An 18,899-nucleotide genomic window follows, 5' to 3' on the forward strand; every position below is an offset into this window, starting at 1 on the left:
TCGACCCCAACTTTGCGGCAGGAAACAGCGTCCAATTCAGCCACACAATGCAGCCACCATGGACGAACACCACTGCGTACACTTCCCCATCAACAAACCCAAGGCACCGAAACCAACCCCATGCCCACCACAAAGGAACTGGAGCAAGGTTACCGATGAGCAACTTAACTCCAGCCTCACCCGAGACAACCACCCCTGGCCACCCGACGCAAACGACACAGCCAGAGAACTCCAAACCTGGATCTCCAACTGCGCAGACGAGCTCGGCCGCTACGCAACCCCGACAGACAACGCCTCAGGAAAGGCACCTGGTTCGCCACCACTCTCCAAGAAGCCAGACACATCTGCAGATGCCTGGAGAAGAACTGGTGAAACACCAAGACAACCAAAAACCACACCACCTACAAGGACGCCATGACGGACTACCACAACCAGATCAGAGCCACCAAGAGGAACTTCATCCACAACAAAATCCTGGCCAACTCCACCAACTCCAAGGAACTTTTCAGTGTCATTCAAAGAATTCACCAACCCACGCAGTGAAGCCACAGACATCACCCCATCCCAAGACCTCTGCGACAAGCTTGGAACCTATTTCCACCTCAAGATTAAAAACCTCTATGATAACTTCATCGTCCATCCACCAGGTGCTACAGATGCCCACCGCCCCCGAGAAACACCAGCCAACCCACCATGCCTCAAGCATGGAAAGCATCGACTCAGGGGTCCCCACCATGACCCCTGCCCCCCTCACATCTACCACAGAGCTGTGGCCACCATCGCACCTGAACTATAACGCACCATCAACACCACCTTCAAAACAGGCACCTTTCCAGACGTTTGGAAGAGCGCAGAAATCAGACCCCTGCCCAAGAAACCCACAGCTGACCCCACCGATCTCAAGAACTATCATCCCATCTCGCTCCTCCCTTTAGCAGCCAAATTTGCAGAAAAAACAGTCAACAGGAAACTAACATGATTCATTCAAGAGAACTCCGTCCTCGACCCGTCCCAATCCGGATTCTGAAGAAACCACAGCACAGAGACCACCCTATTTGCCACCACAGACGACATCTGCACTCTCCAGGACCAAGGCCACTCCGCAGCCCTCATCCTACTCGACCTATCAGTGTCCTTCAACACCGTCTCCCACCACACACAAGTCACCAGACAACCCAATGCAAGCATACAAGGAACAGCCCTGGACTGGATCCGATCATTCCTTAACGGAAGAAGCAAAAGGATCAAACTCCCACCCTTCCTCTCCGACCCCACGAAAATGACCTGCGGAGTCCCACTGGGTTCATCCCTGAGCCCCACCTTCTTCAACATCTACATGGCCCACCTAGCAGCCATCGTCCCACAACACGGCCTCAACATCGTATCCTATGCCGTCAACACCCAGCTCATCCTCTCCCTCACCAAAGACCCCACCACTCCAAACTCAACTTCCAGAAAGGAATGGAAGACGTTGCAGTCTGGATGACCAACAGCTGCCTGAAGCTCAACACCGAGAAGACAGAAGTCCTCGTCCTCGGTACCACCCCTTCTGCAAGGTTTAGCACCTGGAGGATGACCGCCCTCAGAAGCCCACCTACACCAAGAACCTCGGCATCTTACTCGACTCATCACTTACCATGAACCAACAGGTCAACGCCGTCACCTCTAGATGCTTCAACTGTCTCCGCATCCTTCGCAAGACCTTCAAGTGGATCCCCCCTGAGTCAAGGAAGACAGTCACCCAGGCACTCATCACCAGCAGACTGGACTATGGAAATGCACTCTATGCCGGCATCAACAAGTCCCTACTCCGCAAACTCCAGACAATACAGAACACTGACACCAGACTCGTCCTCGGCATCCCCCGACACAAACACATCAGCTAACACCTACGAAGTCTCCACTGGCTCCCCGTGGAGAAAAAAGTAACTTTCAAAATCCTAACTCACGCCTACAAATACCTACATAACAACGGACCCAAATACCTCAATGGCAGAATCAATTTCCACGTACCCAAAAGAAACCTCAGTTTTTCAGACGCATCCCCTCTCTGAACACCTTCAGGAAGACCCTCAAAACCTGGCTCTTCGGCTAAACAGACCTGCGGACCACACCTCCTCAGTGCCTTGAGACCCTCACAGGTGAGTACCGTGCTTACAATTCCCTGATTGATTGATTGATTGATTGATCTATGTTAAGGGTGGGGGAAGCTTTGCATTTTGTCTTTAAGGTTTGGCAACACAGGAATTTTCAAATAAAAGTAAACTCTTGGTCGAGTTTTGTAGAATCTTTATACATTTGTCAGAAATCACTCTCCAAAGCATTAGGTTTCGAGTACCGACTTTTTTATGTCAAGAAGTATTTATACAGATTGGTAATTTCCTGAACATCTTGTATGCATATCGGCACCATTTTTAAAGGTTACCATCTGGCTTTAGTAGTCAGTAATCAAAGACACACACAGACACCACTGATAGAACTGAAGCAAACGGAAGTACAAGTGAAAAATAGAACAGACAAGTGGACAGCCGAGGCCAGGCTTAATGTCCACAGAAGGGCAGTACTAGACAATCGTGTACGGAACCATTAACTATATGAATCAGGTTGCTGCTAGACACCTGATACATGACCATATAGTAGGGAAACTAAACTTCTAGCGTCAGCTGTGGACAACAGAGAAACTAGTGTTAAGATTGCGAGGGAAGTTTAAATTGAAGAAAATACAGTGCATTATTTGAGCAAAAAATGCACATTTTATTTTTTTTCTGTAACTTGCCGTATTATTGTTTGATCAGCAGGTTATTCTTACAGAACTATTAGCATTATAGGTTTTACAGTGAATCAAAGTTTGTGAATCTAACAGGTTTCACTATGTTTCCTGTGTGCCACGGCAGATCTGTGATGCCCTTTTAGTGGGCCTTCAAAATAAAAAAAAAGTTTTGCGAGCTAAAATATCTAATCTCTGAATTAAATGCCAAGAGAATCTGAATTTCATTAAAGACACGGAGGCTAACATTGTAGATTATTATTTAATACCACTCCACACAACATTTGAAAGAGCTTTACATCATAAATTCAACATTCTAGAACAGAACATCCATTAGATATAATAAGTCCATGCACAAAACAATTTGAATGTAAAGCTTTCTCCCTCCTTTAATGGCTGAACAAAGACAAAGAATAGAATCCACTGGGCGCACAAAACCTCAGAAGTGGGAAAGCTCCTTGTAGGAATTGAACTAATGGTTATTATCTGAAAGGAAAAGGAAACAGCAATACACCACCTAAAGAAACTTTGAAGCAAAAAAAACTAACAAGATAATTATCAAACAAATGTCCACTTATATATCTAAAACTTGCTTTATTTTTAAATTCTACTCTAACAAATGATAAGTCTTCTTGTGGTAAGGTTAACTACTGGTTATTATCTGAAAGGAAAAGGAAAAGCTAATACACCACCTAAAGAAACTTTGAAGGCACAAAAATAACAAGATAATCATCAAACAAATGTCTTTTTATATATTCATAACCTTTTCTACTCTTACTCCGTTTATTATTTGCTTTGAAACACAATACTAACAAAAGCTATGTCTCCATCTCTGGGACGGGAGGGTGGGATAATGTTAGCCTCCATGTCTTTAGTGAAATTCAGATTCTCTTGGCATTTAATATGGAGAATCGCTATTTCATTACAAGACCTGAGGCTATCATTATGCATGTTGGTAGCCCTCCAAAACCACAACTGACGTGTTCAATTGGCTTACAGTAATGTTCTGCAAATGTGTTAGAATTAGACCTGTCAGCGGCCCTCAAGATATCCTCCAATTTGTCACCTTCCCAGAAGGACTAACCATCCATAGCCCCCCTCATAGAATGAGCTTGATACTTCTGTAAATCAACACCAGCTGATTGCATAATATGTTTCAACCATCTAGCAATAGTTGCACTGGTAACTGCTTTAAAAGGGTTTTACAAAGGAAATCTGAAGTTGGTCAGTACCATCCAGACGAAACTCACTCATTCTGGAATCATATTTCTTCATGCAGTTCACAACATACAGTTATCTGCAAGAATCAAATGTTAAGTAAAATATGATGTCAGACATTGTTTCCATTCTACTGAGGTTACCCCAAAGTCATTGTATACTCTGTTACTTACCTTCAAAGCTTTAACATCCGATGCTCAATGACAGGATATTAGACAAACTAAGGAAGTCAGCTTCATAGAAAGTTTTTTCAGGTCTAAATATCTATTACCAGGCCAAGAGGAAAACATACTGAGAACTAAATTTACGTCTCAAATGGTCTCACACCTAGGTCTTGGGGGTCTCCTTAACCTGATACTCTTAAGTACTCTACAGACCAGAACAATTTTTCCCACGCTCCTGCCATTTACAATATTGGGTCTTGCAAAAAGTGTGAATCTGTGGCAGTCTATCGTCCTGTAGCTAAAGCCCCTATCAAACTGTTCGACAAGAAAATTCACCACCACACCTATAGGAGCCCCACAGTGTCCAAATCCTTTTCAAGGCACCGGCGTACCCATGTTTTCCATATTCCTTTATACCTGGAGCCTAGGACTCCTCATCTCTTCCTGAAAGGCTTGACACTTCCCTAAATGTCCGGATATTCTCCAAGCAAGAAGGCTCAAAGTCCCTGTCAGAACCAGAGGATGTTCCTCTCCATCTGCGTCTGTCAAAAAACCCTCTGCAGCAAGAAGAAAAAAGGGAATGCCGCAAGCCAACTCCAAGTTCATTGGTAACCATGCCTGTGATACTCAAAAGGGAGTTATAAGGACAAGGGAACATCTCTCTTGCCTCACCTTCCAAAGAACCCTCTAAATCATTGTGAATGACGAAAATGCGTAAGCGCTGGTCTCCTTCCAGGTCTGAAGGAAGGTATTCACCACTTGAACACCCCAGTCTGGAATCCAATTTTAGTACTTCTTCAGTTGAAATTTCAGCCTGCTCACAAAAAGGTCTAAATCCAGTGGGCCCCCCTCAATTTTCGGTTGCTGGCATCCCTAAATACCTTGCATTTGCTTTTCTAGGTAATTACTCTGACTTCAAGTTGATCTTGTGCTCCATGAAAAACAGCCAGAGTTTCCTGGCCAAGTCTGAGAGGCCTGAAGATCTCGCCCCACCTAAGCGATTTATATATGCCACAGCAGAAACACTGTCCATTTGAACAAAACTGCTCTACTTTGCAAACAATGTTTGATACTCATAAGGGCATATTTTGTACGTGTGCAACCACAAACCCCTAGTGTGCAGAGCACTCAAGCGTGCACCCCAAACGTGTAAATTGACATGTGACTCCAAAATGAATTCAGATGATGCCCTTCAATTCCAGGCAGCACATTCTGCCGCCACCAGTTCAACTCCAGTTTGGCTTCCTGATCTAGAGCTACCTTGTCTCCATCCCACAATCCTGCCTGAAAGGATTTAGCTTTATTCTCTACAAAGCGTGGTAATGCAAGGGACCTAGAAAGATGCCTGAATGGGAGAGGACAGAAGACCCAGAAATACCACATTCACTGTGTCTATTATGAAGCCTAAGAACTCAAGAGTCCTGGAGGTGGTAAGAATAGACTTCTCCCTGTTTACTTTGCAGCCCAAACTCTCTAGAACCATATCCAAGTCATTCAAAACCTGTTTCTTGCTTTGGGAAATGAGAAGGATATCGTCCAAGTAGGCGATCTTACACACACCTCGCTCCCTGAGGTAGGAAGCTACAGCTTTCATCTCCTTGGTAAAGCACCATGGGGCCTATGAGAGACCAAAGGGGAGTGTGCAGAAATGGTAAAGATGGCCCTGCCATGTGAATTGTAGATAGCGCTGACACTCTCTGGCCATTGGAATGGTAAAGTATGCATTTTTTAGATACAATTTTACCAACCAATCCTTTTCTTAAAACATATCCCATATCTTGAAATGCTTGTATACAAGGAAACTGTTCAGCTGTCATAGGTTTATCACACGCCTCCACTCCTTGTCTTTCTTTTCCACAAGGAAGAATGTACTTGTAAAAACCCTGTGGTCTAAGGGAACTTATATAATGGTGACTTTATGTAACATACATTTGATCTTTTCTTCCACTACACTCTGCTGATCTGTGAACAAAACTAATTCTCTTAGGGCAACAGCTTGTAAGGGTTCCATCAGGAAATCTATCTTGAAACCCTGGACGGTCTGTAGCACCCAAGAATCTTGCGTAATTGCTTCCCAGATATGGGTAAGTAGTCTGAGGCGACCTCCCAATCTTCCCAATAAAGAAGTAGATGAAATTGTTGTACTCGCCATGCTACCAGGCTGGGCCTTGTCCACTTGACCTGTTCCCCCTTGCACAATGCTGATGTCCTCTCTGGGGATAGGAGCTTTTGGTTGTTCAGCTTGGGATCCTCTGCCACAGCCTCTTTATCAGCAGTATGAGAAGTGGGACCTCTTGGAACCTCAGCCAGCAGAAAGTCCCCTTCTGCCAGACTGTCCAAAAAACACCTGGGCTGAAGACCCTCAGCTTGTTAGATTGGACCTTGTTGAGGGCAGTAACATTTGTCACGTACTTGCCCACGGTTCTGATCATGTCCTTGCCACAGCGGAGACCCCTAGGATTCTTGGAGGGTTCTCTCTCGTCTAGGTCTCCAAGTTTGGGATTAATTTTCATGAGTTCCACTCTATGCTTTTTGGCATTAAGGCCAGCATTGACCTTTTTCAAGAATAACCAAAGCCCTATTGACTCCAGTCCTTGAAGAGGTTGATGTCTAATGGAAGATCTCTGACATGTGCCTCTTCAGCCATGTCAATGATCCTTGCTAGGGGTCCAAGTACGTCAAGGAGGCAGTCCTGACAAGCCTAAGGGTACTTAACTTTCTTGCGCCTACTCTCCCAACTCAATCACCTGAGTGCCGCTGTGGGGACCTCAATCAGTTGTGCTGCATCAGACACTTTTCATCTTTGTGCCGCATGGGACACCCATCACCTTCAAGGTGCTTAGACCTCCCATTCTTTTAGAGGAGCTTAGACGTCCCGTCTACGGGATATACTAAGGGTAGAAAAAATTGAACAAAGCAGAAAATGAAGAAAATATTAAAAGCAGCGTTTTCATACATTGTGAACAGTGTTACCAAAACAGCCTACACAGCAATATAAGCATATGCAACAAACCACAATAATAAAAAGCTAATAACATTTAAAAAAGCTAGAAATAAAGGGACTTATCTGCGAGGAGCACTATTCAATAGTGGCAGATAGTTATGTCCATGGACTTAATATATGTAATGGATGTTATATTCTAGAATGTTTTCTTTGTGATGTACAGGTTTTTCAAGTGCTGTGTTGCGTGGAATTAAAGAATAATGAATAATGGTAGCCTCCGGTCTTGTAATGAAATTGTAAAGCATGTCAGGATAAATAGTTACTCTGTGGATGTCAGATATGGATTATAACATGTTTTAATTAACATAATATATATTCAATTATGTGTTTTTTACCCATAAAGAAATAATAGAATGGAAATTCCCCCTTACCCAGTCCCACACCCTTTGACATGGGAGTATCCCTCCAAATACAAAACATACATTTTAGATTTATGGTATAGTATATTGCCATATGGTAATGTACTGTCACTTTCAACATGACTTCATCTTCAACCTCTACATGGAGCCACTTGTGCTCTGCTCATAGCTAACGAGGGTCTAGTAGAGGCCAAAAGGTCCTCAGGTAGCCTGGGCTACAAATGATTTAGAATTAGTTTAGTCAAGTGAGATAATATAAGAAAGTCACCTAGGGACTTGTATACTTGATATATCTTAGGACGCAATTTGGTAGCTTTCACTTTGAGTGCGCAGAGGGTGATATTATGAGGTTGAGACAATAGGAGATATTCTGTATGGGGATGATGCCCTTGAGGAAAAACACATTTTGCCATTTTCCTTTGCATCTCATGTGAAAGATAAGATTGTTCTTAATGGCTCCTTTTGAGGAGAAAAAATAGGAATCCAATATAAGTGTTTCTAAGTTGCTCCTTAGAATATTGTGTTTGCATTTGTTGCTCCATTTTTTGATACGTTTGTTGGGTAGTTAATTCCGAGTAAGTTAATTCCTGATGGTGACAGAGTGAGAGCAATAGCATTATTGGGGTCCGACACATTTCTTTATTAAATGTGGACAATGTTTTTTCCTCTATTAGTATAAAGGACCACACCTTCATCATTGCTAAGTTAGGTCAGTGGTACACCTGTCCTTTTAATTTCTATAGTCTCCAAATTACCTTGGTAGAGTCCCCTACTCCCTAGGAGTTTTGAGCCTTTTCCTGTAAATGGCAATATAACTGTCTTGGATGTATACTTCTGTTGTGTCCCCTTCAGGCTAGGGTTTTGAGTCTTATTCTATAGATGGCAATATAGCGACATCAGGTACATGCTTCCAGACTGCAGATTGGCCATCAACAGTAGGGTAAAAATGCTATGTTCCCCAGGCAGGTCAGAGCACATGAATCACAAGGAAAGCCATTTAATGAGAAGCAAGCAAAAATGAGTGACATTGAAGCCAACCAATACATATGCCGTTCTCTGAGGTTTTTCTTCATTAGCATTGTTCTCAATGCTTTTGAGGCAGGGGCAATTTAAATTACACCATTCCAAGATGGCCACCCCCTTAGGTATGACATGTCCTCTTTCTGTTGTCATTTGTTAAGGTGTTGGCCATTTTGAAGACAGTGGTTAAATGGTTTTGTGCTGGCCATAAGAAAGCAAGGAAAAGTTAAAAAATGATCCCAGATTCTCTCAACTTCACCATTGATCTTTTTTCCTCTTGTCCCTGCAGTGCCCTACATCGGGAGAGTGAAGTTAGTAGTGGATGAAATTCAGCCTGGTGGTATATTGATATGCTTTCCCCATGTTGCTCATTTGCGGGAGAATTCACCCAGCTACTATCGTCAAACTGACCCGGGGTCAAGGAGCCCAATGCTTTTGGACATCCACGTTGCACAGGGGCAGCCACAGAACTTCAGCACTCCCCACGGCACACACCGTGAGTAGCGCTCTGATATGGTGCAGAGGGTGAGGGGGAACACCACAGGTGAACTTCATTGCCGTGTTCTCTCTGCATTAGCTCTGCCAGACTTCAGAGCACTGCATTATAGCAGGGTCTTTAAATAAGCACCATCTTTTCCCTAAAGCTCTGCCCCACATCGGGTTCATAAAGTGTGCTCTGTAGCCGTGCAGTAATTTCAGCTCTCAGTCTCAAGGGAGTCTTTTTTCTGCCATGTCCGTAATTGTTACAGTCAGCATGCAAATCCCGACTCCAAAACAATATTACAACACAAATAATCCTCCGCTTCTTGAAAGGGCACAACCAGGATTTACATTTAAATTGTGATCCCTGGCCCCTGGAGCTCTCAGAGGAGCTAATGCCTGTTGGCCATCTTGGACCCTATTCCAATATGCTAATGGTACACAGCTCTGCTTGAAGGTCTTTGCTGCTTTAGACAATCAATCCCTCAAATACTGCCTACTCATCATTAAGACCTGGTTAGTAATATGTAATGGGTGCAGTGTCCCTGTTTGTGCCTTGGTCACCTTTAATAAGGTGCACTGGGCACAAATAGGCACCGTGCCCCCAGGGCAGGTGGTAACAGATAGCACTTTAAAGAGGGGACAAAGATTCCCCTGCAGGCAGGTGCAATGAGTGACTGCCCACGACTGCAGGGGAATGTCTGCTTTCCCACCTCCAGATAGCTTCCCTGAAGCAGTGCACTACCAACGCACCAGCCTTTTATGGTGCATTATCAGTGCTCCTCCTAAAGGCCTGTTTGCCTCTCTGCCATCATCTGTAATAGGGTGTGGACGCAGCAGAAAAGTGATTCCCTCATTTACCTGTGGTCACCTTTCTATGCAAATAAGAGAATACCCCCTGAAGATATTTCTGGCACTACCTGTGCACTAGTCATGACTTGTATGGTCTTTGGACACTATGCATAAAACAGCTCATGGATTTTCAGTGTCTACCTGAGAATCAACCTAAGCCAACTAAGAGAGAATTTGTGTTATTTGCTAGGAATGACAAACAATAAACAGTTACAAACATGAATCAATTATATGAACCTTAACTGCTTTGAACCCCAACTATCAATCAATGCCAAGTCACTGGGCACAAATAGGCACCGTGCCCCCAGGGCAGGTGGTAACAGATAGCACTTTAAAGATTCTCCCTGGGCACCAACAACCCACTCAAGGAACTCACTGCCTAAAAATCGAAGACGCGTGGTATCAGTTCTCACTTCTAAAGAAAGTGAAACCATTTCTAAGTGAATTCAGAACTGCTTCTGAAACACTCATACTCTTGCATCTGGTTGGTGGTAACACTGTGCTCCATAGCCTCCAAAACTACACACTGGCACCTCTTAGGGGCATCCTACATGCCACACCACTTTTCATCCAGGGCTTGAAAAAATATGATAAAATCACCCCCATCCTGATGGAACTCTATCAAATCCTTATGCATTCTTTACAAAGTCATCACGTCCAGCCCGACTGCTTAACAAGCAGACAACCTTGGGGAGAGGATTTGGCCTAACAGCTAGGGCGGTCGACATCGAATCTGGGCAACTAGGTTTGAGTCTTGGCAATGACGCTGAACATCCTATGATTCGGGGCAAATCACTTAATCTCCTCATGTTTAACAAAAATGAATGTGTCCTCATGTAACACAACTGGTGCTATGTAAAGCACTCTGATACCCGATACCTTTGGGTCAAGTTTTGCTATATAAAACTCTGTAAAACAAAAATAAAAAAACTTACAATCTTTAGTGGGTCTCAGTGCTGCCACAGCCAGGACACCGTCATACTTAAGAAGTGTAATTTAAAAAAAGCCCGCCAAAAAAGCAGCAGGCCTTTTGAAAATTAAATGAAAAAGGATGTATGAAGTGCTCTAAAATGCTAATAATAATAATACGCAAAAGGTGTGTAGGCGCTAATCGGCAAAGCACTCTGCACCAAGGATCTGGGACAATATCCCCATATTTATCAGGAATGCCCCAACACTGCTCCAGTTTAACAAAAAGCCAAGCATTAGCAAACAGGCTGCAGAAGTTGATGGTGAATTGTTGCATGAGGACCAGTGTGGATTCATGTTGGTCCACAGCACAACTTACAATATACGAAGGTCAGCCCATGTGTTGCATAGTGCCTTGGACGGGGAGGGGGAGATGGCTTTGGTTTCCCTCGACCTAGAAAAGGCATTTGATGCAGTGGAGTGGGGTTATTTAATGGCAGTGCTAAGGGGAATGGGGTTTGGTCCTAATTTGTGTGCATGGATCCGCCTCCTACACCTTCTATTTGGATGCGGGTGGGGCATGAACATTCAGATTCATGGAAGGTGGGTAGAGGCACTTGGCAGGGGTTGCCCTCTTTCGTCCTTGGTATTTGCGCAGGCAATCGAGCCACTCAAGCTGTCACTGCAGAGAGAAGGAACATTGGGGAATTAAGGTGGGAGACAGGACACATGTAATCTCTTACATATGCGGCTGATGCGTTGGTGCAAATACACTTCCCAGATGAGTCAGTCCCACTACTTTTACAACTACTGAGATCCTTTGGGGAAACTTTGAGCTTGAGGGTCAATGCTCGGAAGGAGTTGCTGTTCCCCCTGGGAGAACTGATAGGTAAGAATCTGGGGCAATTGTTGACTTTGGGTCCCCATTGGTAACTGAAGGGGTTCCGGTATTTGGGAATATGAGTCACACACACTGAGGAGCAACACCAGCACAAAAATATAGAAAAGGTCTTGACAGATCTTGTGAACTCTATCCAATTCTGGAACAGTCTTCCCCTATCGGTAATGGGGCAGTCAGCCATCACAAAAATGGTGATTCTCCCGAGGTGTCTTTACCCTGTCCACAATTAATTCCTCCTGCTCTGAGAAAGCTTTTTCTGCAGGGTGGGTGGACTGTTGGTTTTCCTGATATGGGCTAGCCAGCGCAGTAGAGTGGCCCTGACATCCCTCAAGTGCGACTTGGACGAGGGTGGACTAGCCATCCCAGGTATGCATTGCTAATATTACGCTGCACACCTGCTGCATGGTACCTGCTGGTTGACAGAATCTGATAACTGGGAAAACCAACTTGCAGGGTTAGGTCTCTTGTTGCTGCAGCTGCTGCTAAGTGAGGGCAGGTCCGACACTCCGATCCCTTATGTAATTAAAATCACTGCAGAAATCTGGGAAAGGGCAGTGAATAAAATACTCCACAGGACTCCCTTCAGCAGGGAGCAGCGGTTGTGAGACTTAGCACCCTTTGAGAGCATAGATTCAGACATGTCAATGGAGCAGTGGTGCACGGGGGCTGTCTGGTCGCAGGTGACATAACCCCGGTAGAAATGTTTATTACATTTCAAAAAAGGCTCAGGCCACATTTGATGTCCGGCCATCACACTGTCTCCACTATGCTAAATTGGAGAGTGTCTCAAGACAAACTTTCCGGCCATACCATGGCCCTCCAGGGTGCTTGATGGGCTGGCTTCTAGGGGGAGAGGGGGTAAGGGGGCACACAATTACCCTCTTCTTTTAGAGCACTTAGGGGAGATATGGTGCACAATGTGAGGCTCGTGTGGCGTGGGAAAGGGCACTAGGTATGCCCATTACAGACTCAGATTGGGAGAGGGAATTGAACCTGGTGAGCAAGGTTTTGTGTAATAAAAGATTTAAATTACTGTGTTTTCACTTTCTGCACCGCACTTAAATATCTCCATACACGTTCAAAACAATGGACCCCGCCACGGAGACAAAATGCACTAGGTGTGGTGTGTTTGGGGCGTTTCTAGCCTGGGAATCTGTTCAAGTCCCGGCTTACTAGGGCAGGTCCTACGATGCATGGAGAGTGCCACTGGCTTAGGGATTCACCGGACATCCTTGGAATGTTTGCTGGGTGTGATGACTCATCCGAAGGTTCGCAAAATCCCTTGCAAACTAGCTCAGCTGGTCCTTCTGTTGTTGAGGTGCTGAGAGCCCTTCTGGTGTCTGGGGGGAGAGCTCGGACTCTGGATCACTGGACTTACTAGAGTGGGGAGAGGCAGAAGAGGAACATATGAGAGTGTCACGCACAGATGGGGAGCAGCTGATGAGATATTGTTATGGCCACAGCTGCGTCTTAAGTTTCAAATGAATCATGGGCCAAGTTCCGATAGCAGCTCTGAAGCAACGGAGTGATTATGGTGGGAAGGCCACGGTTGTGGCAGTTACCTCATATAGATTGACTATGTCTATGGGAGAGTCCCCCTAGTGTGAGGTACTTCCTAATTCGGGTTCCTTGTGCTTCAGGCCATCTATGGTTGACATCCGGAGACCCAGAGATGGCCCCTGTTCATAACTTGTTCTTTGTCTAGAATGCTTGTACAGTTGTCTGACACTGACTTGCTTAACCTATTTTAATTGCTAGATAACTAAGTATATGTGCATCAGATCACTTGCCCTGCTTTTTTCCTTGTTTTTTCAAAATCAATATAAAACAGTTAAAAACAAAACAAAGAGCCGAGCACTCACCTCATTAAAAAGACTGCATCACAATAATTAGAAATGATTAATGTCTGTTACATTCGATATAAACCTAAAAGAAAACTTCAACGGCCCTATTATTCAAGATCTTTACCCATAGGGAAATAAAAAAGGTTCAGGTGAAATATGCACTTCTATTTCTTGGTGAAACCCACACAAACCTTATTTTTCATTTGTTAATATGATAAATGATCGTCCACACGTACATGTGTAATACACAACTACCTTTGTAGTTTTAAAGGAATGAACAATTTATTTTCTTGGCAGCATAATCAATAAAGTTCCAAAAGCTACACGTTCTTTGGTAGACTGCCATGCATTTCCTCTCTCAGAGACAGGATATTAGCAGAGTTTATTGGAAGTTGCAAAGATGAGGCAGGCTAGAGGTACTGCAAATGTTTTCTTCAGGTCGTCCACCATTAGCAGGTTGAATCTACAGTTGGCAGAACTTTTTGATTCAATTTTTTATTTTTGATTTGATTGTAATGGTCTATACAATTAGTGCAAATATCTATTGTTAGGTTATGTCATGATGATTTTTATAGCGGCCTATCACCTGTGAGGGGCTATTGTACACAGGTTAGCTATTAACATCACGTATGTCCTTCCACTGATGGCTGGGCAGTGATTAAATTGAGCTGGTGGTTGTCCACCAACACTGATTTTGGAGGACTGGTACTAATTTTTCCTCAAAACCCTTTGAACCAGAGCAAGACAGAAAAAAACACAAAATGGATAACTTTGCAGAGAAGGAAGAGGAGACAGACGTGCATACTTGGAGTGAGAGTCACAATTTTTGACCAGACAGAGGAGGAAATGTTTGACAAGTGCATGTTAAGTAATGCAGTTAGATTTAATAGCTGAATTTAAACCACAGCTAGAGCAAAACATTCTCAGTAGCTATTCCATCTCCACCCACGTGCAGGTGTTATGGCCACTTCAACTCTCTAGCCTCTGGGAGCTACCAGGTTGTGATAGCTGCAGCAGGTGGGGTTTCGCAAAGGACACTCCTGCACTTTTCAGGGAATTTCTGGATACAGTGCTTTCCATAATCAATAATTATATTACATTTCTGATGACAGCACAAATAAACAGCCTTGGTTTGCTGGCCAAAGCCAAGAGTTGATAAAAAATGCTGAGGAAAATGAGAGGTAGGAAAGAGTTGCCATTAGGATCAGTAAGGAGAGAAGTATATACAAAAGTTTAAAGGGAACAGATGGGCTTGGCTAAGACTAACAATTCTGATTATTAAACAGCTAACCTGGGAAGAAATGGTAAATGCCTTACTTGTAAAATATATTAGAAGGATTTGGATGCTAGTTGAGAAGGCTTGTATGAAGGAAATGGAAACAATGAACTGCACAGTCTAGACAGTGTGTGGGTATCCTACTGAAACAATATCTATGAGGCCAGGGGGAGGAAAACAGAGGGCACTGGACAGAGGAGTTCTGTAAGCTCTTAAATAAGGAGTCCCTAAATAAAATAATTGTATCTTTTAAATGAACAAAAGCAGCGGGCCTGATAACTTACCTGTAATCAACTTAAAATCTAAGCACAGATGGTGGACTAGCTTCTTCTCAAATGTTTGTATTTCTATAACAAAATCAGGAACCTTCTGGGATAGCTGGAAAGGAGCCATAATAAAACCAATATTAAAGAAAGAGGACCAATCGGACCCTCAAAACACTCGCTTGATAAGTTTAATGGATGTTGGGTTCAAGTTATATTCAAAGGCGATTTGATTGCTCTTGAAGGAGTGGGTAAAGTCTAATAGACTGGTACCCATTGAATAAGGAGGTTTTAAGAAGGGTCATTCAACAATTGATCACTGTTTTAGCCTGTTGGTTATGGGTCAGAAGGTGTCAGAGCCACCTGGAAATTCATTTTGTTGCTTTGTTGATTTCTGTTCAGGCTTCAACCTAGTCAATAGGAAATGTTTGTGGCTCAAACTGAGGAATATGGGGATTCCAAATAGCTTTTAAATGATCCTTGAAGAACTGCACAAGGATAACTGGGCACAGGTGGAGCTAGATTTTAGGGGATCTCTTTTGAGGAAAATTACTCTTGGTAATGGCTAGGGATGGGTGTGTTTTGGCCCCCTTGCAATTCTTGTTCTATCTTGAGGATCTGCCTCAGTTTTGTGTTTGAAACAAAGGTGTTTTCACTTAAAATCGGGGGAAAACATAGTGCATGTCTATTATATGTGATTGATCTGGCTATTATGGACTTGACTCAAGTGGGTCTTCAAATGATAAATGACCTCACTATTAATATGGACAAGACAACAATAGTTATATTTGGTAAAAAAGCTGAGCCATAAAATGATATTCTAGGAGATAAACCAATGAAGGTAGTTACATCATACAAGAATTTGGGGATGAAGTTTAATTCAACGCATCCCTCTCCATGAACAAACAGGTGAACGCCGTCGCCTCCAGCTGCTTCAACACCCTCTGCATCCTCCGGAAGACCTTCAAATGGATCCCCCCCGAGTCAAGGAAGACAGTCACCCACGCACTCATAACCAGCAGACTGGACTACAAAAATGCCCTCTACGCTGGCATCAACAAGTCCCTGCTCCGCAAACTCCAGAACTCTGTTGAATAGCTTATTTTAAGTACTGGTGTGGTATGTTGCATTTATTGGCTTGAAAGACTAAGGTCTGAATAAGTCTTTAATAATTACTATGACTACTTTTTCTATAAAACAAAAGCAACCATTATTCCTAGTCATCGATAATTTTCACATTATTGTGTTTTGTAGTGCGGTAGCTGTTCATTTTGCCAAAAAAGGAGATGTATTGTGGTCTGTTTTTGTTTTCTTTTAACAGTGTGGCTAGGTTATGTTGTGTTATGTGATATATATACTTTAAAGTGCTGTGTAATCCAAGGTGTCCTGCCACTAAAAAAGGATAAGTCATACCTGCTATGTCACATGTAAGATGAGAATGTTTAGTTTAAACCTACAATCAGATGTGCTTGTCTGTGGGATATTGACTGCCTCTTAATGATCTCATTTCCTACTGAAAAGACACAATTACAGGAATATTACAGTGTTTGTATTGGACTGGAGGTCATAAACAGGCCATAATAGTCATAGGGTTGAAGGAATGATTCTACTATTGGATGGTTGAGAGTCTCTCTGTTGTTCCAAATTGTTTAGTTGATTGCTGTAGTGTCTGTCATCACTTTGCTGGGTTCAAAACTCACCACAGCAAGACTAGGAATCAACAACTTTAGAAGGTCCTTGTTAATAATTTCTAGAGTTTTCAAGAAATTCAGGTCCATTGTCACAATGTCATGTGTTTACTAAAGGCCTTCCATGTAAACACTGACCATACTTTGAACAAATATGAGACTCTCAACCGCCGACTATTTTTGAGTGTAAAAAACCCTTCCAAAGCAAAACACGCAAGACTACCCTGAATGATAAAATTAGCAATATCATGTTTTAAGCCCCTTGACCCGTTGGTTATGATGCACAATTAATAGCTAGGGGTGACTTAAATATCACAATCAATTTATGATTTTTTGGGGGGTCAGAGGAAAATAATTATTTATTGTTATTATAAAAGGTTATAGCACTTACTATTCTGAAACCACTTTGATGACACACAACAGATTGCCAAAATTAAATAATCAGCATATCTTACCAGTGATATTTATTTTAGCTGACCACTTGGAGGTGCCATCCAACACACTTTGCTTGGCTGCCTTTGTGGAATGTACAAAGTCTTCTTTAGAAATGTGGAACATTTCTTGGATGAGCTCAAAAACTTCAGGTCTATTTGTCTCTCTTATTTTCATTCTTTCCTTCATTGAGGTAATTATATTTAACGTTTTGTCTTCCGCACCATGTTTAGAACTCTTTTCTGCAGCTCCTGCAAGAATAAGCAACAAACATATAATTTACTGGCATTTCTTTATTGATTAAACAATAATCATTTCACTGCCTATGCAATGAGGCAGGGTTATGGTGGATAAACATTACAAGTAAAATATAGTCAAGGAACAGATCTGTGCTGGAGATGCTATATAGATATGGATGTGATGCTGCAAACACAAAGTACTAATGTGAGTGTAAGTGACATGAATAGGGGTAGAAGACAACCACAGCTAAAGGGGAGTGAAAAACGCCTATTAAAATCTGTATTCAATTGCAACATTAATTTTTTGATAGAGTTGAACAGTACCATACAGCTTCAGACTTCATGGTTTGGATGTTAATGCAGGCTCAAAGGAATGAGGCAGGTTACATTTAAGAATGGTGGACCCTTTGAGGTCACAAGCATGAAAACAGGTACTATACTTGTATGAGTAACTTGTTTGTGTGTGTGTATATCTATTCAATTAAAAAAAATAAAGGTTAATGATTACTTATAATTAGGAAACCTTTATTTATTCTTTCTGTACAACCCCATCTTAAACCATATAAGCATTAGAAATTCTACATTTCTAACATAAATGTTTAATTTAGGTGTAACCTTCAATTTACTGAAAGTCATGCACCCCTGTACACAGTCTTGTCCACTTACTCACTACACTAAATTAATTATAACTTGCCCCTTCTCCATGCACTGATCATACCCTTGCATATTGCATAACTTATAGCATGTGAAAAAATAGTATTGACATAACAACACAACATCTTGAATGAACATTTCTGAGAACACACTTAATGGTAGAGTGGCAAGTTAGAGTTAATGTAGTGTGGCGAGAGAGGGGACAAGTCTGCACAGAGGTGTAAGATTTATAGTAAATTGAAGGTGATGCATAAATTAGAAATGCAATGTATATCTATAACTTCAGAATTTCTATTGTTTGCATAGTTTAGGTTTGGCTTGTAAGAACAAAAAAATTAAAGGTTTTCAAACTATAACGCATACTTAACCTTTGTTTTTTTAAATTGAATTGAAATGGTTATTATTTTTTAATTTCAATTTTTCTTAAATCGTAGTGTTGAGTGTCATTCTGTTGAATATTAAGTGGAGATTCTTATAGTATAGTGGAGGACAGTGTTGTACAGTGTAGTGTTGGATAGTGCTGTTGTAGAGTGCAATAGAATGGAGTGGAGTGGAGTGGTATAGCGTATACTGGAGTAAACTGTTATACAGTGGAGTGGTGTGTCGTATAGTGGAGTGGAGTATTGTGGAGTGGCGTGTCGTACAGTGTATTTGAGTGAAGTATAGGGGAGTATCGTTGACTGCAGTGTCATCCAGTGACGTTGATAGTACACTAAAGTACAGTGGCATAGAGTGAAGAAGAGTGTTGTACAATGTAGTTGCATACAGTAAAGTATAGTGAAGTAAGGTTTCATAGATGAGTGTTGTGGAGTGTAGTGTCCAGTAGAGT

The 18,899-nt window shown here is 42.5% G+C and overlaps 1 protein-coding gene across 1 annotated transcript in view; it reads right to left on the reverse strand.

Moving 5' to 3' along the window:
- The window catches only part of UNC13C (unc-13 homolog C), a 1,458,878-nt gene that overhangs the window by 843,294 nt on the left and 596,685 nt on the right, over positions 1-18,899 (reverse strand). The window contains exon 9 of the mRNA XM_085644160.1: positions 17,201-17,428. Within this exon, the coding sequence (XP_085500286.1) occupies positions 17,201-17,428 (228 nt within the window). The remainder of the gene's footprint in view (positions 1-17,200; positions 17,429-18,899) is intronic.

The sequence above is a fragment of the Triturus cristatus genome, chromosome 3_1, assembly GCF_964204655.1.
Source record: "Triturus cristatus chromosome 3_1, aTriCri1.1, whole genome shotgun sequence".
In the NCBI taxonomy this organism is placed as follows: Eukaryota; Metazoa; Chordata; class Amphibia; order Caudata; family Salamandridae; genus Triturus; species Triturus cristatus.